At 43.5% G+C, this 23,591-nt stretch overlaps 1 protein-coding gene across 2 annotated transcripts; it reads right to left on the minus strand.

Moving 5' to 3' along the window:
• Positions 1–6,204: 6,204 nt before the first annotated feature.
• On the minus strand, positions 6,205–23,041 carry ATP23 (ATP23 metallopeptidase and ATP synthase assembly factor homolog). Of its 2 annotated transcripts, none has more exons than XM_031462339.2 (6): positions 22,714–23,041; positions 19,892–19,937; positions 19,145–19,226; positions 15,375–15,512; positions 9,123–9,206; positions 6,205–6,632 (listed from the first exon to the last, which is right to left on the minus strand). In XM_031462339.2, the coding sequence occupies exons 1-6, from the start codon at positions 22,898–22,900 to the stop codon at positions 6,378–6,380; spliced, it is 792 nt and encodes a 263-aa protein (XP_031318199.1). In that variant the 5' UTR covers positions 22,901–23,041; the 3' UTR covers positions 6,205–6,377. The 2 variants fall into 2 exon arrangements, with proteins under 2 accessions (XP_031318199.1, XP_010991614.1); XM_010993312.3 differs by having other exon boundaries at positions 6,205–6,669.
• Between the last annotated feature and the right edge of the window lie 550 nt (positions 23,042–23,591).

The raw sequence follows: 23,591 nt of genomic DNA on the forward strand, positions 1-23,591 counted from the left end.
GGCTTGGCTGTTGTTGTTTTGTAATCTGTTAACAGATGATGGTAACACCCACTGCACAGGGCTGTCATGAGAATGAAATGAAATCAAATCTACAAAATGTCAAGCCTAGCACAAAACAGGCACAGAATATATGTGCCTTCTCTGCCTCCATAGACAGTACTTGGGGGCGGTGGTGATGAAATTCGCCTGAATTTAACTAGACCTCAACACACCTTTGAGGTGTGTACATGTGAGGACAGAATTGCAGCATATGACTCATTCTCTGGTTCAGGGAATTCTGGCTAGTCAGGCTAGCCATTTCCCACTTCAAACAGATCCTCACGTCCTTCACCTGATAAACCCCAACCTCCACTGCCTTGATTAATTAGAACCATGATCACTCACTCACACAGTCACACACACTTGCAGGGACACGAGCGTTCAAGCCTAAACTAAGGACAAGTGCTTCAAATTGCAAGGATCTTGGCCTAAAGAAATACATTATTTAGGGCAATGGAAGTCTGAACGGTGCACCAGAACTGCATTTAGTTTCTAATCTGTGTTAGCAACACTGCACGGCAAAGTAACCAAAATAAATATTTAAATAAAATGGAAGTAACACAAAGCATTGCAAAAATGAGCCTTTTGTGACTGGAAATTCTTCTGTGATACACTGGCGCCCTCTGCTGGCTAGATTTTTCCAACAGCTCAGATTGTTCAGTACTGCTTTTTCTTTAAGACATGTTCAATTTTGGTTCAAATTTTTACACAGATTAGTAAAAAGTATTAGCAGAATGGTACTTATTATAGAATCACAATGCATAGAATTATTTAAAATTATTATCTCAACATTTCAATCCCCACCTCAAGATGTGTCTTGGTCAAAAACAGATTTCCTATTAAGCTGTTAACACATGGAGTATATGTATTGCTCTGTAACTTGCACCCTGGTGGCCTATCATATAGGTTTCAATTTTTATTAATTACAGGTATAATTTTTACCTCATTTTATGTGGCCTATTGCTTAGGGCTGCCAAATTTGACAAATAAAAATATGTTCCATGTACCTGAATGACATACTAAAAAACACTAAATTACTGAGTAGAAAAGAATTCATTGTTTAACTGAAATTCAAATTTAATTGGGTTGCCTGTATCTTATCTGGAGACCTTACCTATTTTCATGTGTGCTCTGAATTTTATAATTGAAATTGTTTTCTCTTGTGATATTCAGTGCTTATCCTACCATAATAATAAAAGCAAAACATCTCTCTCTCTGTCTTTTATTTCTTCCCTCACATTTCCTGAGACACTGAACAGGTTTCAACATATCAAAGCTTAAAGCAAAAGACTGAATTAGCAGGGTCAGCTAGGCATGAGATTGAAAACATTTGTTCTTTAAAAAAAAAGTTATTTAACTAATGAATGGACTGAATGAGAGAAATCCTGAATTCTTAGTCTTCTTTTATGTAGCAAGAAAAAATACTATATAAAACATATAAAATGTTTTGTTTTGCTTTGTCTTCAGAATAGTAAATTTGAAAATAAGGGCACCTAGATGCAACATGATTCTAAGGCAGGGAATCTCAAGCCTGCAGAGCAGAAACACCTGTGGAAGCTTTAAAACTCAAGGATACCTGGGCCTTGCCTGCAGACCAATTAAATCAGAGGCTGGGATCCCTAGGAACCATATGGTTTCAAAGCAGCCCAGGCAATTTTAATATGCAGCCAGGGTGGCAAACCACGTCTCCTAGGGCCATCAAGTCGCTTCAGAGGGTGTTTATTACCTTTGATTTGCATGTGAATCAATGCAGATTGATTTAGTAGAATTTGGACGTTTCTAGTTTCCAGCTGATGTAGTTGCTGCCTGGCCAAGGACCACACTTTGAGGAGCAAGATTTTAAGAGAGGCCACAAAAGAAAAGGCAACTTGTTTCAATACAGTATTACAGAGATACCTGTGTGAACTGAAAATGCAGATAACTTACAACCACATTACTGTAATGGTAACTGCCCTAGAAATGAAGGAGGGAGGGAAGCTGAGAGAAAAACTTACCTTAATAGTTCCACATTGGGTTACTGCATCATCTTCAGTCATCTTCCTGTTTTCTGTCACAGTATCTCTTACTGGCAAAAAGGAGTTAATATTTGCTCCCAGGCTACTTTTGCAGAAATGGTATGAGAATTTGCATTAGCTCATTTTATATGCAGCATCACAAATATGCAGTAATTTAAAGCATACAAGTTTAGATCATATTAGAATTTAGTTCATAGTTCACTTCCATCAGACCTTTTTTAACCATTTTAGCCTGTTGGAGCTTAAAGCAATACGCAGATTGTACAACCGTGTGAAGCTGATCAACTCAACCCTTAAAAGTAATTGGTAAAGCTCCTCATATGCTTTTGAAAAATTAATCAAGATAGGTTTGGTGAACCTTGCTGAGAAAGTCTCTTTAGGACACATGACTTGGTTCCCACCGTATTGTCATAAAGGAAAATCAGCTGCAAATCCCAAGGTGACCCATTTACCTCTCTTGGGTGGAGCATAATGACTTCTTAAACACTGCAAATAATTCTGCTGGTTTAGAAATCAATTTGGTGAATACAATTAAATGAAACTATTTGATCCTTCAGGTTCATAAACCATCCATTTGACTGACACAGTAACATTTTAATATGGAAACAGCTACCGTCATCTTCTAATGCCTTCAAACAATGTTCTAGGGGGATATGCTGTAGAAAGCAGTGCATACAGTGTTGCCTTTAAATCTCTCCAGGATTAGTCATGAGAATTGGTATTAAAATATTTCTTCCTCAAGCACTTATATTTTGCCTTTGACAATGCCTTTATAAGGTCTTCTGCAGGATTCAGCAGAGAAGGCAGAGGCATTACAAATGGTGCCTCCAGTTTCACTGGACAACCAGTCTCCCCCACCCACCGCCTTCAAAGTTGCAGGGCCTGCTTGGAGCACAGGTATGGTCAGTGATGTTTTCAGCTCTCATTTCTTCAGATAAATGCCCAGAAATGGAACTTCTGGCTCATATGGTAGTTCTATTTTTAATTTTTAAAAGAACCTCCATACTGTTTTCCAAAGTGACTGCACCAATTTCCATTCCCACCAACGGTGCACCAAGTTTCCTTTTTCTCCACACTCACCAACATTATTTCTTGTCTTTTTTATAATAGTCATTCTAACAGGTGTGAGGTGATAATTTCACTGTGGTTTTCATTTGCATTTCTGTGATGATTAGTGATGTTGAGCATCTTTTCATGTAGCTGTTGGCCATCCCTATGTCTTTTTTGGAAAAATGTTTTTTCAGATCCTCCTCCCATTTTTTTAATCAGGTTGTTTGGCAAGTTTTTTTGCTATTGAGTTGTATGAGTTCTTGGTATATTTTGGATATTAACCCCTTATCAGATACACGATTTTCAGATATTTTCTCCCGTTCGCTAGGTCGCCTTTCATTTTGTTAATGGCTCCCTTTGCTGGCAGAAGCTCTCTAGTTTGACGTATAACACATTTTTGACCTCTGTAAAATTCTTAGGTGAAAACAGTAAGTCACAGTTTACACACTTCTTATTATGAGTAAGGTCACAAGTCATGCTTTCAAAGGCACCTATTTGTATTTTCTGTTCACATTATTTGCTCATTTTTCTGTTATTTTTTATATAGATGTAAAAAAGTCATCACTTCATTATGAATAACATCGTCTTTCATGATACAGTGTTGAAAATAGTTATCTTTTATTTAACTTTTGAAGATTAAAAATGCTGTTAGGTGTATCAATATCATCTTTTATGATTTTGTAATTTTCATGTTACTTTAGGCTATCCCATTCTAAGATTATTTTTAAAAATTCTCCCATGCACTGGTACTTTTATGGCTTTTTCTATTAACATCTTTTATATCTCTGAGACTAACTTTGGTATAGAAATGAGTTAGGGATTCAACTTAATTTTTTCCAGATGTCTCCAGTTTTCTCCAAATCAATTACAGACTATTGTATTCTTTCCCACTGTTTCCCTTTTTCATTTGACCCTCAGCCACAGAGCTCCTCCCCTCCCTGGGAATTGGGTACCAGTTTCCTTGGGAACCAGGTACATTGTTCCACACTGTCCCTGCTCCCTTCTAAGGCCTTCGCACAAAGGGTCTCCTCTTGTCTGGAAGCCTCCTTCTCTACCCCCTTGACTTGCTGGCTCCTCCTCATACTCAGGCCTCAGTTTAAATGTCACTTCCTCTAGGTTGGGTGTGAAATTACATGTCCCCAAATCACCCTCACTTCTTCCTCTTGGTGCAATTATAGCCCACAATAAAGCTCCAGCGCTTGATGGTCATTTCAGTATCCCTAGTGACCGCATCAGTACGTGACAGACAGTATGTGCTTAATAAATATGTATTGAGTTAATGCAGTCTACTTTTTCCCTCAGATTGGTTCTCCGCCTCACGCAGTGGTTGGGAGAATGAGAGGGACCGGTGGTTCCCTAAGTGAGCCCTGAGTCCAGCCACGTGACTATAATAAGGGCCACTCCCGTGGCCAGCCTGGCCCTCCAGACATGACTGGCTTTGACCCTGAAGATCCAGATTTGGAAGGTACATACATACATCTTTGGCCTTTGCTCTGGGACTCTGTAACTCACTAATTTTCAGAAAAAGAAGCATTATGTTAGGGGAGTTTACTTGACCCAGTTTGATTTTTTTTCCCCCTTTACCACCTTGGATGTGAGACAGTATGAATACAGTTAGTACTCAGAGAAGCTGCCACTTGCCACTTAGGATGTCGCATGATTAATTTTTTCAACTTGGCCTTGGTACCTGTTGAATAAATAGTATCCTTGGTAATTTCTGTAGAACCAAATTCTACTCTTGGGAACTCTAACACTGGCGTTAGAATAGTTGGAGGTAAAAATCAGCTGGGATGAGAAAGAAGGAAGAAAATAATGTGAAAAAATGCAGGTTATTAGCAGAATGCTTAGCTCTTGGTTCTCAAATATTTTAAATTCAGAAAAAGTTTCAAAATTCAAGTGCAATATTATCATCAACATAAATTAACATTTAATTAATTATGCACTCAGGGTATTGCTCTGAAGTGAGTTTAATTAACAAATAACTAGGTTTGGTAATATCTTGGCTGGATATCTCTATCCCCTTGAGAAGAGGAAGTTGAATAGTTGAAATAGCATGGTCTGATTGCAGCAGACCAAGATTATTCTGCTTCGTTCTTCAGTCTGCCCTTCCTTCTCTTTCCCAAGGGCAGATATGAACAAAACAGTAACTTTCTAATTGTTTAGCACTCAATTTTCTGCCTAGCAAAGAATGTGTGGTTATACCAGTCCTCATAAAAACAAGATTATAGCATTTAGAATTCAGTGCATATTAATGTTTACCTCATTTCCCTCAGTTTTAAAAAAAAAAAAGATTGTGAAAAATTTCAAACATTTACAAAGTACAGAGTAGTACAATGAATATCCTTGTATCCACCAATCCGTTTTGACAGTTGTCAACACTCTGCCATCTTGTTTAATCTGCACCTCCACCCACTCGCCACCCACCATTCAATTATTTTTTAAGATAGATTTTATATATATTGAGATGCATAAATATTGACTGTACCACTTTGACAATGGATACATGTGTGTAACTCAAATCACAAAGACATACAAATGGACAACAGGCACGTGAAGAATGCTCAACATCACTGATCATCACAGAAATGCAAATCAAAGCCACAGTGAGACATCACCTCACACCTGTCAGAGTGGCTATCATTCAAAAAACAACAAATGACTAGTGTTGGCAAGGATGTGGAGAAAAGGAACCCTTGTGCACTGGTGGTAGGACTGTCAGCTCAGAGAAACAAGTCAGACGGGGAAAGACAAACACTGTGTGACTTCACTTATATGTGGAATCTAAAAACCAAATGAACAAACATCAAAACAGAGTCATAAATACAGAGAACAAATAGGTGGTTTCCAGGGGGGAGGGAGGAGAGAAATGATGTGGTATGACAGGAACTAACATAATGTTGCAGGTCAACCACAACATTTCAATAAATGTCCTCTCATGAGATCGGTCCATCTGTCTTTACGTGTAAGGTAAACAGTGGTCACCTTGACATCGTACAAAGGGCACACTTCACAGGTTTCAGAATCAAATTTTAAAAGAACCATATGTTATAAAAACAAATCACGATAATAAAAAATAAAACACAAATAAAAAACAAGTACATTGTAGAAAATATTGAAATGCAATTTATTTGCCTTATTTACCAAATGGTTAACTACAAAGATATAATTTTTGCCTTGGAGTTCAAGGCGGTTTCATTTTTCAGCACAGTTACTTTTTCTGATCATGTGCTACAGTCAGCATCTTCTGTGTCTCCTCAGTATTTAACTGACCGTTTACGTTTTACACGTTTGTCCACCGGGGAGCCGTACCTTCCTCATGCTCGCTGAAGCTCTGTGATATAACACGTCGTTGTCTTCATATTCATATGTTTGCGTAGTACCGATCCCGGTTCTGAAAGTCTCTGTGAGCGTGTCTTGCATACGTCTTGTTATGTGGGATCCTTCCGAAAGGTTCATGGTCATTGAAACAAGACTCAAAAACTTCATCAACAGCCTTCTGAGCGACTTCCTTGCTGATGTTCCGAACAGCTAGAATAGAAAGAATGGCTCTGTCTCGCACACAAGTCTAAGGAGAAAGAGGAGTGTGTGGCTTTAATTTGATATAAAAACTTAATCATAAAATATAACATTGTATATAATGTCTAAACCACAGTCAAAATTAATTTCTTCTCACACTGTTTTATTAATTTCTGTCATTCCAAAGAAGCAACATTAAATTATGGAGCATGTTCAGCTCAACCTAAAAGTATTTATGTGTAAGGATGACCTCCTCCCTCTCCTCATCTTTCCCAATAATATAAGCGGACGTCATTCTTGGAAGTTCTAGACGCTGTCTGCCAAACAGTAACTCCAAATTTACAAAATTATTTTTTTAAGTCTATAAATAAAGTTCTGGTTGAATTCTTTTTAATTTCAATAAATCTGAAATACACTTTACTCTGTGCCTCTCTCCCCTAACTCTGCGCTGACCAATGCTAGGTAGCTTTTCCTGGGAGGGGAACAGGAAACCACACATACATACACACAAAATTTGAAGGTGTCCTCATTTTTCAGGGAAAAAAAGAAAATCAAACAACTTTTTTCGTCCTGATTGTTCTTTGCATGGGCATTTAATTCTCTACCTAAGAAAATAATTTACTTAATGTTACATAGTGATAGACTAGAAGTTCTCAGTATTCTAATATTTTAAGAAATGTAAGGTTGGCCATTCTAATTCTTGAAGAGCTTTAAATCTGCTTCCTTCTCCACAGGCCCAAACTAAAAATCAAAATGGCATTCAACGTGTTCCTGAAAAACCACCAGACATGGGTTCTGATGGCTGTGCACCCCGTCCATCACGGAGTTTTCTCTGTATGTGCCCAGTTTTACTCCAGCCTGATCAGCACGTTCATGAATACAGGAATATAAATCAGTGCTTCTCAGCCTGAAATCAAATGCCAATTTAAAAAATAAACCCGAGGTTTAGAGGAATAAGAAGGAGAGGAAGAACCGCCTAGAGCCATGACAGCAACTGCCGGAGAGAAGAAAGGTCTCCCCTCCAGGCATTAACACAGTAGTAAACATTTGTCTGCCTACTGAGCCTCCAAGGTCAGGAGGCACAAGAGTAGATCACAATTCAGATTAACTTATTTCCAGATGAAATAGATTTCTGCTAAAAGTGTGCAATTTTACAGTGAGTCACTGTAACTGACGTTTGCATTTCTTGGGTACATGCTGCACAAACCCAGGGCCTCTTCTCCCCGCACTGGCTCCCGTCACCCCCATAGATGTTCCATCCAGCGCTAGTTCTGACCGTTTTCTGCTGCTCTATCCAATGTAAGGAGCACAGACTTCTCTTTCAGACTCTGGGCCTCGGACCTCATGCTTTACCTGCCTCAGCCTCTTCTCTGGGATGTGCTGATGGGCACGCTACTTCCACCCTGCCCACTGACAGCCAGAACACACAGCCCATTCAAATGCCGCCCGGGCTGAATTTACCAGATGAGCAGGGACTCGAGGGCACAGAAGACACGCGGCACAAGACAAGCCAGTGACCCTCCGCTGACTTGGCACAGCCTGAACGCCTCACAGCCCAGTCCAAGTAGCCGCCCCTCCCAGGCCCAGGTCTGCCTTCCAGCTCCCATTCGGTAAGCTCACAGTTTCTCCCAATGGTTCGCTGTGGCTGTCGGCCTTCCTTCCCAGAGCTGAGTTCCTCTCTCCTCTAGAGAACCCAGGGCCTCCCTGCTGTTGTTCCAAGCTTGTCCTTTTTGCATCTGGCTGCACCTGCGATCCTGAGGCCCATGCACCTCACAAACTGGCCCGGCAACCTCTGGCCATAGACAGCCTCCGACCGGCCTCTCTCCACGTGTGAACACAGAGCCCCTGGGCTGCTGTGGGCAGGACCGCCCACATTCTCTATCAGTCCATCCGTTCTAAACCCCCTCTCCCCCGTCCATCCATTGATCATGGACCTTAAAAGCTTTCTAGCAGGATGATCTTGCCTCTAGTTTTCTTTTGTGTTTCTGTTCTGTGTTGTTTACAAAATGTCTCTCAGCTCAGCTCATTATCAAGTCTGCGCCGAGCCAAAGCTCTGCCGTCACGTCACACAGCCGTAGGAGGCGCGCTACGACACAGCCACAGCCGGAGCTGAGTGCGGTCTGTTCTCAAAGGCATCGCTCTCCTGTCTCGAGAGCGCTGTGCTGGTTTCATGTGTAAGCCCAGGTCTGCTGGGATAAAAGTAAGACCGGCTGTGACTTCACTTCTGTCCTTCATCTGCCCCACCCAGAAGTGTCCCAAGAGCGAGCCCACGCTCTCGTCACTATAAAACCCTCTCACTCAGTCATGGGGCCATCGCCTCGCCTACAATTTGATGGTGGAACTGAACTTCATCTACTTGGCTTAAGCGGTATATATTTTGTACTCCTTTCATAGAAGCAGTTTTGTCAAATTTCAAATACTAAATGTACTTCTCATTTCTCTATTTGTTATTTCTACTCATAGCACTCTTGAGGGGAAATGATTTCAGGTGTTAGGTTTTACCTGGTGGTGTTGTTTTAATCCAAAACGTAACCTGAATATTTCATTGACAAGTGAGCAGTCTCCACTGAGGTTAGCAGCTCGAACCTACCACAAAGACAGAAGAAAAACAAAAAGAAAACAAGCACTTGTTTAATTGTAAAAGAATAAAAAATCGGCATGTTCTTCTGAGAGCAGAGTATCTGTAAGACTTAAATTTTTAACTCTACTGCCTTAAGTAGTTCTTAAGTTAAAAAAAAAAAAAAAAGAGCAAATATCCACGAGCTATGCTAGACAACATCAAACATACGAGGGGCAATCACCTACCAAAAGGAATTTTCAGACCTTTACGCTGGAGCCTTACTTCTGGAACCTCAGCTGGACCTCTGAGTCAAAGACTGTGCTCTCTATATGATACAAGCACTTCTAGAAATTACCATGAGGACTTCAAGAAAGTATTCTTCCAAAGATCTACAAGTTGAGTTCCAATATGGGCGTAAAACTGAATACAGCAGTGGGGAAGGTATAGCTCAGTGGTAGAGCGTGTGCTTAGCATGCATGAGGTCCTGGGTTCAATCCCCAGTACCTCCATTACAAATAAATAAATAAGCCCAATTACCACCCCTCACCCCCTAAAAAACTTGAATATATCAGTATCTAAGACACTTTTTAAGCACATGAACCTCCCAGGCCTCCTAGCCCAAATCACTGAAACTGTCTTGGACCTTCCCTTAAACCTGTGTAACTCTGTGACCTTCCGCCAAGGCCTTGATTGGCCTGTGAGAAATTAAGTGGTTCAAAGCACCAAGAACATTCCAGACGGGTCATGCTATGAACACAACAGCCTGAGGTTAGGACATATTTTCTAATTTGATGTATCTTTAAGATAAAAAGCAGCTTTAACTATCACCACTCCTGTTCAACATAGTCTTGGAAGTCCTAGCCACAGCAATCAGGCAAGAGAGAGAAATAAAAGGGATCCACATTTGAAAAGAAGAGGTAAAAGTGTCACTATTTGCAGATGACATGATACTATATATAGAAAACCCTAAAAGGTCCACACAAAAACTACTAGAAATAATTAAAGAATTCAGCAAGGTAGCAGGTTACAAGAATAATGGTCAAAAGTCAGTTGCATTTCTTTACACTAACGATGAATCAACAGGAAACAAAAGTAAAGAAACAATCCCCTTTAAAATAGCACCCAAAGTAATAAAATACCTAGGAATAAATCTAACCAAGGAGGTGAAAGAATTATACACAGAAAACTATAAAACACTGATTAAGGAAATTAAAGAAGACTTAAAAATATGGAAAGATATCCCATGCTCCTGGATTGGAAGAATCAATATTGTTAAAATGGTCACACTGCCCAAGGCAATCTACAGATTCAATGCAACCCCTATCAAATTACCCAGGACATATTTCACAGAACTAGAACAAATCATAATAAAATTTATATGGAACCATCAAAGACCTAGAATTGCCGAAGCATTACTGAAGAGAAAGAAACAGGCTGGAGGAATAACTCTCCCAGACTTCAGACAATACTATAGAGCTACAGTCATCAAGACAGCATGGTATTGGTACAAAACCAGGCATATAGACCAAAGGAACACAACAGAGAGCCCAGAAATGAACCCACAAACTTTTGGTCAACTAATCTTTGACAAAGGAGGCAAGAATATACAATGGAATAAAGACAGTCTCTTCAGCAAATGGTGTTGGGAAAACTGGACAGCAGCATGCAAAGCAATGAAGCTAGAACACTCCCTTACACCATATACAAAAATCAACTCAAAATGGATCAAAGACTTAAAAATAAGACAAGATAAAATAAACCTCCTAGAAGAAAACATAGACAAAACATTATCTGACATACGTCTCAAAAATGTTCTCCTAAGGCAGTCTACCCAAGCAATAGAAATAAAAGCAAGAATAAACAAATGGGACCTAATGAAACTTACAAGCTTCTGCACAGCAAAGGAAACCATAAGAAAAACAAAATGACAACCTATGGAATGGGAGAACATTTTTGGAAATGAAACTGACAAAGGCTTGATCTCCAGAATATATAAGCAGCTCATACGACTTAATAAGAAGAAAACAAACAACCCAATCCAAAAATGGGCAGAAGACCTAAACAAGCAATTCTCCAAGGAAGAAATACAAACGATCAAAAGGCACATGAAAAAATGCTCAGTGTCACTAATTATCAGAGAAATGCAAATCAAAACTACGATGAGGTATCACCAACACCAGTCAGAATGGCCGTCATTCAAAAGTCCACAAATGACAAATGCTGGAGAGGCTGTGGAGAAAAGGGAAGTCTCCTACACTGCTGGTGGGAATGCAGTTTGGTGCAGCCACTGTGGAAAACAGTATGGAGATTCCTCAAAAGACTAGGAATAGAGAGAAGCAAGATGGTGGAGTAGAAAGACACTTGTAGCTCACCCTCTCCCACAAATACACCAAAACTCACATCTATGGACCCACTCAGCCAACCAGAGCACCTGCCAAACTCCGACAGAACATCGCCCTCTTCAAAAGGCAAAGACGCCAAAAATCTGGTAGGAGAAAAGGAAAAAAGAAAGAAGAAAAAACAAAACAGTGTGGGACCGGTCCCACGGGGAGGGAGTGGCAAAGGAGGAATAGTGCTCATTCGCTGGGTCTCCCCTCTCCAATGGAGAGGCCAAGAGGACAGAGGGGGAGCCTCCAAGGCTCAGATCTGCTCCGAGCACCCCTTGACCAACAGAACTAAGTTAAATGGGCACAGAGGGTCCCCACGACACCCAGCCCAAGACACAAGCCAGCAGCTGGGGGCTGGGACAGGCCACCTGAGCCGGGCGGAGAACTGGGGCGGCTGCACTGAGGCAGCCCTGGGGGACTGCAGGGGGCTGCGTGCCATGGTTGGGAGGAGATACAGAGCTGAACTACCTCGGTCCCCCATAAATTGCGAAAAAAGCAAAGCAACAAGGCTAGTGTGCCCTGGCGGGAAGAGCACCGTAGCCTTTGTGTCCTCAGACCTGTGACGCTGTTACTGGAGCTTCGCGTGAGAAGAGAGGTGGGGTGCAGCCACAGCCACCATCTCCTCCCTGTGTGCAATGCCCAGGCAGGGGCGGGGCCGCACCCAGGGGCTCCACAACCTCCCAGGCAGGACTGAGACTTGTTTACAGCCCAAGGCAGATAGGATCTTTCTGCCCTGGCACCTCAGAGAACTCGTGCCGCCAAGGCAAACAAGGAGCTGAGATTTGGCACAGAGCTGGGGCGGGGCTGTTCCGCGGTCTTCCCCGAGCCCGCCTACGGAGCGCTGACCCGAGGCAGAGCAGGCAGCTGCACAGAGCAGCGGAGCAACAGGTGCCAGGAGAGGGCAGGCAGCCACCCGCCTTCCTGGCAGGAACACAGCACCTTACCACGGTGCTGGGCAGAGTGCAGCATCTGACTGCAGCATCGGGAGGGGGAGTGACCCGCTTGCCCATCGGCCACAGTGCCAGAGAGATAGGAGCAATATGAAAAAGCAGAGGAACCACTCCCAACCAAAAGATCAAGAGAAATCCCCTGAAAGCACGAGCAAGGAAATAGACATTGATGGTCCACTAGATCAAGATTTCAAAAAAGGAGTGATCAAAGTACTGAAGGAACTAAAAGAAATAGTCTTTAGAGTATAAAATATGTCAAAAATGAAATAGAAGCTATAAAGAAGAACCAAGCAGAATTAGTAAACTCATTTGCTGAGATGAGAGCTGACCTAAAGGCTGTGCAAAGCAGACTACATAATGCAGAGGAACGAATAAGTGACCTAGAAGACAGGACAACAGAAAGCACCCAATCAGAACAGCTGAGAGAAAAACAAATAAAAAAACAATGAAAACAATATAAGAGACCTATGGGATAATATAAAGCATGCCCATCTACACATAATAGGGGTCCCAGAAGGGGAAGAAAGAACGAAGGGGATTGAAAAGGTATTTGAAGAAATCGTGACTGCAAACTTCCCAAAGTTAAAGAAGGAATCAGATATCCTAGTACAGGAGGCTCAGAGGGTCCCAAACAGGAAGAACCCAAACAGACCCACACCAAGACACACCATAATCCAGATGGCCAGAGTCAAGGATAAAGAAATGATCCTAAAGGCAGCAAAAGAAAAACAAAGAATGAGTTACAAGGGAACCCCCATAACGCTCTCAGCTGATTTCTCTACACAAACTCTTCAGGCCAGAAGGGAGTGGCAAGATATATTCAAAGTCCTGAATGAAAAAAAGATGCAGCCTAGGATAGTCTATTCAGCAAGGCTGTCCTTTAGAATAGAAGGAGAGATAAAGAACTTCCCAGACAAGCAAAAACTAAGAGTTTAGCAACACTAAACTCATGCTAAAAGAAATATTTCTAAATAGAAAAGAAACAAGATGCTACAAAAATGAGAAACTCGTAACTGGAAAAGAGATAACTACCATGAATTACAAATAGAATAAACACAAAATTGTAAAAGAAGACATCTAAATTATTAAGAGTGGGAGAGGGAAGCAAGGAAAGCCACTGTGGAAAACAGTATGGAGATTTCTCAAAAGCCTAGGAATAGACTTACCATGTGACCCAGGAATCCCGCTCCTGGGCATATATCCAGAAGGAACCCTACTTCAAAAAGACACCTGCACCCCAATGTTCACAGCAGCACAATTTACAATAGCCGAGACATGGAAACAGCCTAAATTTCCATCAACAGATGACTGAATGAAGATGTTGTATATTTATACAATGGAATACTATTCAGCCATAAAAACCAACAACATAACGCCATTTGCAGCAACATGGATGTCCCTGGAGAAATGTCATTCTAAGTGAAGTAAGCCAGAAAGAGAAAGAAAAATACCATATGAGATCACTCATATGTGGAATCTTAAAAAAAAAAAAAAAAAAAGAACATAAATACAAAACAGAAACAGACTCATAGACATAGAATACAAACTTATGGTTGCCAAGGGGGCGGGGGGTGGGAAGGGACAGACTAGGAGTTCAAAATCTGTAGGTACTGATAGGCATATGTAGAATAGATAAAGAAGATTATACTGTATAGCACAGGGAAATATATACAAGATCTTGTAGCTCACTGTGCAAAAAAATGTGACAATGAATATATGTATGTTAATGTATAACTGAAAAATTGTGCTCTACACTGGAATTTGACACAACATTGTAAAATGACTATAACTCAATAAAAAAAGTTAAAAAAAAAAGCAGCTTTAATTGGTAAAAATGTTGTGGAATTACCCACACAGATTCTATAACCAACCCAGCCACGTTTTCACTCATTGACTGCAATCAGAATGGCCCATTTCTTGTTACCTCTATAATAACATGGCTGTGTTCCTCTGAGGAGCTCGAAGGACTTAACACACTTTAACTAGCTAACTGGCATTAATTCTCCTAATACTCAAGAGAGATAAATATTTAAAAAGTCAGGTTTCAGGCTTCTCTACAAATAATGAGTTATAATTAGATGTAGTGGGGCTGCTTATTAATTTCAAGGGAAAGAGAAAATAATCTTAAGTTATAAAATATAAGCCTGGAATTTATATTAGTTTTTTTAACTTCTCAGGACACTGTACTCTTGAATCAATGAAATGCAAATATGAAACACAAATGTCTCTCTAGGAGGATATACACATGTGCACTTTGAGAGCAATCCAAAATGCTTAGTAATGAATAGCTTTCTATGCTGTGTTTTTTGAGACTAAATGTTTTACTCCAGGGAAGGCAAGAAGCTTTACCTACGGAAGGCAGCACAGCAAACCAGTCAAGAACCGTGGTTGTAATCCTGCCTCTGCCACTTACTGCCTACGGGGAATCGAAACCACCTCACTTGCACATATAACACGGGGATCACAGTGGCCACCTCAATGGGCCATTGTGAGGGTTACATAAAATCCACAAACAGAACAGGTTTGGCACACAGCCCTCAGTAAATGTTAACTATATTTTTTACATTATATGGTTTATTCCATAGGAAAAATAGTTTATTGTTATAATTAAAGTCATCACTACAATTAGGATTTAAAGGTTACATTTAAGACAATCCTAAAGATACTTAAAATGTCTCTTATATCTAAAAAATTGTATGCAATAGTTAAAATGGTTAAAATAGTAAAAATGGAAATTCAAGACTAATGTGGAATTACGACAAGAAAAGGAATGCGTTTAAATGAATCACACTTGAATAAAAAGTTCAAACACACAATGTTCCGGGGGAAAGAAGGTATCTTCCACCACAGAACTTACCTCAGAGCAGGCCAAATGTCGGACGTTGGTGAACCAGTCGACGTGCGCGCGACAATGATCAAACGCGTGAACGAGCTCGTGGGTGACCACTCTGCTCATGTGGGCCTGGTTACGGATATTATTCTGGCACAAAACAATCTAAGAGGCACCAAAACAAGAGAGGTTCCATTATCTCTAAAGTCTCCTCTCATCTCGTGGATTCCACCTTCTCTCTCACCTGAGGGGCTCCTCCACTTGGAGTGCCTCCACCCTCTTGTCTGCAAACCCCACACCAACCCATCCAGCCAGGCCTGGTCCTAACCAAACGGGCCCCGTTGAGCCTTCCCCAGTGCCTCACTTCCCCTTCTCCGCTCTCTGGACTTCCACAGCACTTGGATTAGGGACATTTATTCACATACCATCTTCACTGGGTTCACCGTACCGGTCTGTCCTGGGCTCCACAGCCTTACAATTAAGAGAGTGGACTTTGGAATGAAGCAGGGAGGTTCAGATTCCAGCCCTACCCTTCTCTAATTCAGCGACCTTGGGCAAGTTTCTTAGGCTTTCTGTGCCTCAGTTTCCTCAACTATAAAAAGGAGACAATTAAAGCACCTACCTTATAGAATTATGAGAATTAAATGAGAATACATGTAAAATGCTCCTTATCAAGTATCTGAATGAGGAATGAATCAACAATGAATGACCACTACTGTCCCATTCTACTAGAATCGCCAGGAAAAGTCCTCGGAAAGATCTTCAGAAAGAAGTGCAAAAAGCCAACAGCACATGGGGCAGGACCCTATAAGAATAATACAGACGTGAGGGATCCTAATGATAATAGTTTCCACTTACTGTGAATTTACTGTGTGAAGATGCTAGGATATGTGCCAGATACTTTATAAACATTCATTCAACATTCATTTACTCAACTAATATTTACCCAGACCTATTAGATTTATAATCTGCTAATGGAGATAGACATTAATCAAATGTGTAAACACGTGCAATGACAGCTGTCATAAAGAAAAAGCCAGCCTGTCAGGAGTACATACAGTGAGAGTGCCCAACCCGCTCTGGAGGGTTGGGAAAGGTTTCTTTGCAGAAGGAATGTTGGAACTGGGCTCTAGCGGATGAATAGGAGTTACATTTGAGGAGAGGGGAAGAGAGCATTCCAGACAGACAGAACAACATGTGCAACAGGGAGGGGGACGGCCGAGGGAACAGAGCATTTGACGAGCTGAAAGCAGGCCTGTAGCGCTGAAGCACAGAGTTGGAGGCGACAGGCAAGACATTAGGCTGGTGAGGTCAGCAGGAGCCAAATCATTCTTCTGACCAACAGTGGGAAGTCACTGAAACGAAGTGGTGAAATGCGGGTGTTTTTGTTTCATTTTGTTTTTACCCTTTTGACCACAGTTGGAAAAATAAGCAAAAGATGATCAAAACTGGATGCAGAGAGACTAGTTGAAGGCAAAGGAACTATTCTAGGCAAGAGATGACAGTACACGAGCTAGGATGGTGGGAGCCTAAAAAGGTATGTAGGAGACAGACTGGACAAAATGTGGTGATGGACAGAATATGGGAAGGGAATCAGAGGTATCAAGGATGACCCCTAAATTTCTGGCTTGGGTAATAAGACGAAGAGTGGCACCATTCACAGAGATACACAAAACTAAAAGACCGGGTTGGGTGGGGATGGAGGATGGTAAAAATCACCAATGTGGACTTGGACATGTCAGGTCTGAGGTGCCTCTAAGACATCCAAGTGTAGGTGTTCAGTGAACACCCTGGCTATGTGGATGCGGCATTCCAGACAGCTCTGACCTAGAAAAGTGACAGAGGTCCCCTTGGCAGAGCACAGAGCAAGAAGAGAAGGGGGTCTAATAGCAAGGGTTACGGGACTTTGACATGTAAGGGCTGGCAGAGGAAGGTGAGCTAGCAAAGGAGTAACCCCGAGAGTGTTGTACACAGGAAACCAAGGCAAGAAACTGGCATCAGCTGTTAAAGTCAGGGGTACGCATGTGATGTGACCCCACAACTCCACTCCAGGTGGACTCCGAGGAGCAGCTCTCACCCACGTGCACCAGGGGAGAAGGTGAAGAACGCTCATGGCAGCGCTGTTCACAATCACAAAGTTGGAAGCAGTTGGTATTAGGCGGGCTAACCTCTAGTACAGACATAGCACGGAATAATACACAACAGTGAAACTAAATAAACCATAGGGACACACAGTGCAGAAGAACCTCACAATGTTGAACAAAAGAATTAAGTTGAAGACTATATCTTCTGGGATTTCATAAAATGACAAAGTATTATGTATGACTCTAAGTATAAAGCTGAAAAGCAGGCAACTAAATAACACGTTGCCGGACTGTATACAGAGATGCTAAGACCACAGGGAGGCAGGGGATGATTATCACGGAGGTCAGAATCAGGAAGGGAGGACGAATGTGATCCAAGCAGGCAACACAGGCTTCTGAAGTCCTGGCAATGTTCCATTTCTCAAATCTGGGTGGCGCTTACACAGATGTTCATTTTATTATTATGACCGGGAGCGCACATCTAAGTTTTTTTTTACTCTTCTATATGAATGAGATACTTCACAAAATTTTTAATTTAAAAGAGAAGAACAGAGTGTCCAACTGTGTGTAACACTGCTGAGAAGTAAGCTGAAGATTCAAAGCGTCCACTCTATTTAAGCCCAGAAGGGGATGAAGCTACCACGACTCACCCTGGGAGCGGCAGGTGCTGTGATTATCGACTGACAAATGAGGAAGCTGAGAATAAGACAAACCACCTGCCCGAGCCCCACCGCTAACAAGCAGGGGAACCAGGATTTGAACTCACAGTCTGCCTGACTCCAGCACTCAGATGTCCCAGCCCTCTGCTGTAGCGCTCTCTCCCATGCTCACTGGGAAACAGCTACACACAACCAAAGTGCACATAAAATCCCCCAGCGCGGAGCAGTTAGGTGCAGTCAAACGTCTGTTACATATTCATAACGGAAACAGTTCCTTATAACACTTTCATCTACCCTCATCACGTGACACATCCATCTACCCCTCAAGACTCAATCAAAACCCTCCAGGGACTTAAGACTAGTAATAACATTTATTGAATGCTCACTCTGCTTACTGTGGTAAGCACTTTACAAGAGAAATCTCATTTAATTCTCATAACCATTCTGTAAGATAGATACAATTATTACCCACATTTTACGGATGAGAAAACACCCTCCCCTCATCAACAGTCTTCAAAGGTGTATCATTTCTCACCAGGCAAAGGTGAAACTCTTTAGCTTAGCCTTCAGAGCCTCCCAGCATACAGCTATCTTTCTTTCCAATCCTGTCTCTCCCCGCTCCCCTGCATCCCTGCCCTCCAGCTGGACTACACCACACGCCACTCCCCACATACACCCTGTGTGCTCCCAGCACGTCACCTGTGTTCATGCTACCCCTGCTTTGGGCAACAGTCTCTGCCCTCTTTGCCCCTGAAGAGGCTTTACATCCTCTAGCCGAATCTGCTGGCATCTTTCAGTCAATCACGTCACTGTCCCAGATTGGTAACCACACCCATCTAAAAGAGTTTAACCTGCCTCGATTTTTATCACTGTCTGCATTTATGTCTTGGCTCCCCCGTAAGAATGCAAGCGCCTTAAGAGTAAGGATCACAACGACCTCATTTTTTGAATCCCACACAGTCCACTGAACAGAATGCCCAGCTTGTGGAAGGCGCTCAGCAAATATCAGGAGGGAGAACCGGAGGAAAGAAAGCAACTCAAGTAAAGTGCCTACCTGAGACACTGAAGCGTCAAAGCCTCCACTGACATTCCCATTACAATCTTCACAAGAAAAGTGCCTTTCTTTGTTAACAGCACTAGAAGGCAAGAATGGATTAGAGAGACAAAGTCCAGAAGTGGGGTGCACGGGGCACAGGGGACCCGGATCCTACATCCCTCCACCGCTGCCACATATGACACCTTGGGAAAGCAACTTAACACCTTCAGGACTCAGGTCTCTCGTCTGTAAAATGAGGTAACTGTCTCTGCAAACTCTATCCCAGTTCAAATTCTATGCCATGATTCCATAAAGCATTTGGTCGACTAATTAAGACTGTACTGGAAATACACTGGAGTATCTGCCCTCGGGCCAGAATGTTAAGTAGTGGACCTCAGAAGTCACTCTTCTGATGCCCTCGAAGTTAAACACACCTGGAAGGCTCCTGCACATATAACAAACTGAGATTTCTTCCCCACTAAGGACAGTGCTGGGGGTGGCGTGGTGGAAGAGCCAGGTTTGGTAATTACTTACAAGGAAATGTTAAGTCCTGTCTTTCCTAGATACCCGAGGTGAATGGTAGAGCCAGAGACATGGAGTTAGGGCACAAGAGGTCTAGAAAGAACAGGCCTGCCTGGAGAGAGTGCAGCCACTCACTACCACCTACCATATGGCAAGGGCCTGGGGTCTGAAGTAGTTTTAGTTTTTTATTTTTTGTTTTTAGCAGCCAGAATATAGAGCAGCACCTCAAAAAGATTTACTTACCAACCCGAATACTTCATGGCATCAAGCAGAAGTTTGACATATGGATCTAGAAAGATATTGTTTCAATTACATATGCTATTTAGAACAAATAGCACCAATCAAGTTACTCAAATAGCAGTAAAAGATATTATCAAAATGTATCTCACAAATCTTAGTGAAGTAATACTATCTTAAAATTGACAAAAATGAATGTAAAAAGACAAACTTAAATTAACATAAAAGCAAGTCTTTAATGAAATGAGACACTAACACAAATACCAAGATGGGTACCACCGAACATCTTAGATAATATCAAATATACCTTCCAGTTAAATGATCAAACACAATGTATTAAAGTATACACCAAAAGACTAAGGGAATCTGGGCCACAGCCATAGAAATAAGCAGCAGCATAGAATCCAGGTTGTCTGTCCTGGTCCATATGCAGCGTCCCATTCTGAGTACAGTACCACACTCTAAACAGGACCTGCCAACTGCAGCTCTTCCCGGGGGGGAAAGTGACTGGAAGAGCACAGGACTATACTGGAAGCAAGAAAGGGATCTGTGGATTTGGAAAAGAGAAAGAACTAGGAATGGTAGCTTTAAGTATTTGAAAGGGTGCCATAGGGGAACAGAGTCAGTCAGCATTTCTTCAGAGGACAGAACAAGGACCAAAGGGTAGAAGTTACATGGGGCAGATTTCAACTCAGCGTGAGAAAGGGTTTTTCCAACAATTAAAGCTGTCGGTACAACAGCCGGGTAGCCCCAAAGAACCTCAGAGAACAGAACACCTGTTCCAGCAGAGGTGTGCAAACACTCTGGTCAGTGGTGGGGGTGGAAAGGCCTGGACAACTCCCGAGGGTCCTCCATTTCTAAGAGTCTATGAGCCTGGGACAATTACAGCAAACTACGACAAACCCAAATGTCTCTAGTACCAACTTTCATACCGAAGTCTTGTCTGAGAGTACAAATGCACAGCAACTTAAATGACACAAGGGAAAAAATAGGAAAAGAAAGAAATCAAGTTTGTTCGCTTTTTTAAAGTGCTGAAAAGCAACAACAGACGAGGAAAAGGCAGTGCGGGATGAGAAAGCCAGGCATAGTTACTGCTTTACTAGTCTGCCCCCTCTTAAATGATAGTGTTAACAGTAAAACAGGTAGTAGTGGTAAGTATTTTTAGTGTATATGGGGTGTTAGGCACCATATCAAGCACATTATTATTCAAGCAACAAAGTTTTACAAAGTTGAAGTGGCTCCAAAAGTCTACAGTTCCCCGACTCTAAAAAAAAATTTTTTTTCCTCAGGGAGCACAGTCGTTTGGTACTTCAAAAAGGACCTGCAGTATTTAGAACTGATTTGATTTTGAGAAAAAGAAAACAAAGATCTCCCATGAGGCCTGGGTTCTCCCACCATACCCGCCCCAGGGATAGGATTTTAAAGCTGCAGGTTGATGCTTTAATACCAACAGGTTCTCCCAGCAGCCCTCCTCTTGAGGGGATAAGGTGGGTTAATTCCTCCTGAGGCTCAAGTTCAGCCCCTCACCCTCCTCACATCCTGTCTCAGCTCTTCCTCCACTTTGCGGCTCCTCCGCTGTAAGAACAGCTACCCTTTCTTTACGCAGCTCCTGATATGCTGGCACCTAACACTTGTAAATTCTATTCCTCATGACAAGGCTTAAAGAGATATTTTTAGCCTCCCTCCTTCTCCCTTTTTTTGTTTTGTTTTTTGTTTGTTCTGCAGATGAGGATAGAGGAGATCATGGAGTTAAATCACTCTTTCAAACCTAACAAGGAAAGGGACCAGAATTTGAACCCATGTCTAATTCTGCAGCCCATGTTTTCCACTGCATTTCACTTTGAAACATCTTAAAGGCAAGGTCCTAACTCATCTCTGTATTCTCCCATACCAGAACCTACGAGGCGTTCAATACATCCTTCCAAAGTAAATACAATGTCACCATTCCGCTATTTCCTTTCCTCCTCCCACCTCCCTTGATTCCCTAGATGCACAGAGTCGCAGCAAGGCTGGAAAATCTTTGGGTGGTTGATTCTTGAATTGCGACTGGCCCCAGCTATGAAATAGTAACCCTGCTTTGGGACAAATAAGTTTAAGTCTTTGATTTTCTAAATGTATCGAAAGTAAACTTAGGACGTCTATGGCAACGTAAGAGTGTTAAGGAATCTCTGGGACAACGTCCCTGGGACTGGAGAGAAGTTGGTCAGCAGGTGGTATTCCTATTTAACCCACAGCAGTGGTTCTTAACCTTTGGGGGGTCGTGGGCCTCCTTGAGAGTATTACGGAGCTATGGACTCTCTCCCCAGAAAAATGCATTCAGGAGCATACACACACGGTTTTGTAGTCCACGTCAGGAGTTTCTACACTCTGAAGTCCATCCATGTGTGAAGGTTAAGAACTCTTTCCAAGAAGACCACAATTGTAAAACTGTTGCTTTTGCACTGCCGGCAGTCAGTATGCCTTAATGAACGTGGCTCTCTAAAACTCTGCTTCACCTGCACTCAAGTCCCCACACTGCTGCATAATTTACCTAAGAAATCAGAGGATCTGTCAGACCAATGAGTGTCCTCGTTCATTCCACAAACAAGTGTAGTGCTGAAAGGGCCCTCTGCAACTCTTCTGTTAGGGAAACTGAGGCCCAGACCCCCATTCCCGCCCTCACGTGCCCAATCTGCCTAGACTCTACGCCGAGGGGCCCGAACTCAGCCCCCGCCACCCCTGGGGCCGAACCCAGAGCCCCTGGCCGAGGGGCGCCCAGGCCCCTCCCTGCCCACCCGGTCTCAGACACCACCTCCCCAGACGCCCCGCCTCCCGGTCACGGCTCCTACTTGTCTCCAGCGTCTTCAGGAGCATAAGCTGACACTTTTGGTTACTGGTGAAGAAACTGGAGAGGAACCCTTGCTGGGGCATCCCCTGAGCCGGCGGCTCGGAGAAGACTCGGCACCCGACGTGTTGCTGCTGCAGCTGCTCCCTCGCCGCGGGGCCCGGCCCGCGCTCATCTGGAGCTCCTGCCATGCCGCCCGCGGACCTTGCCGCTGCTTCCTCTCGCGTCGGGGGGCTGGGAGTGAAACAGGGAAGGTAACCTCCCTCCAGCCTACCCTCTGCCCATGCCTCCCCTCCGCCGGGCCGACCTGGCGCCAAGGACGTACGGCCGGAAAGGGCTTCAAGCCGGGAGAGGGACTGTGAACAGGGCAAGAGGCGCTGGGCGGAGTGACGGCAACGGGGCGGGGCGACGTCTATGGGGCGGGGTGAAAGGCGCGGGGCGGGGTGAAAGGCGCGGAGCGGGGTGGGGGAAAGAGGCGCGGGGGGCGGGGCGAGACGCGCAGGCGCGGGACGGGAGGGGCGGGGCGGGGCGGGGCGAGGGGAGCGGGAAGAGGCGAGACGCGCAGGCGCGGGGCGGGGCGGGACTGAGAGGAGGCGTGGGGCGGGACGCGAGGCGCGGCGTGGGACGAGACGAGAGCGGGGAAGGCGGGAAGGAACGCGTGGGCGAGGCGGGGCGCGCGGGCTGGGCGGGAGGCATGGGGCGAGGCGCGGGGCGGGGCGAGACGAGAGCGGAGCAGGGAGGGGAGGAACGCGTGGGCGGGGCGGGGCGGGAGGCGTGGAGCGAGGCGGGACGTGAGAGGAGGCGCGGGGCGGGGCGAGACGAGAGCGGGGAAGGCGGGAAGGAACGCGTGGGCGGGGCGGGAGGCGTGGGGCGAGGCGGGAC

Source organism: Camelus dromedarius, chromosome 11 (genome assembly GCF_036321535.1).
Source record: "Camelus dromedarius isolate mCamDro1 chromosome 11, mCamDro1.pat, whole genome shotgun sequence".
Taxonomy (NCBI): domain Eukaryota; kingdom Metazoa; phylum Chordata; class Mammalia; order Artiodactyla; family Camelidae; genus Camelus; species Camelus dromedarius.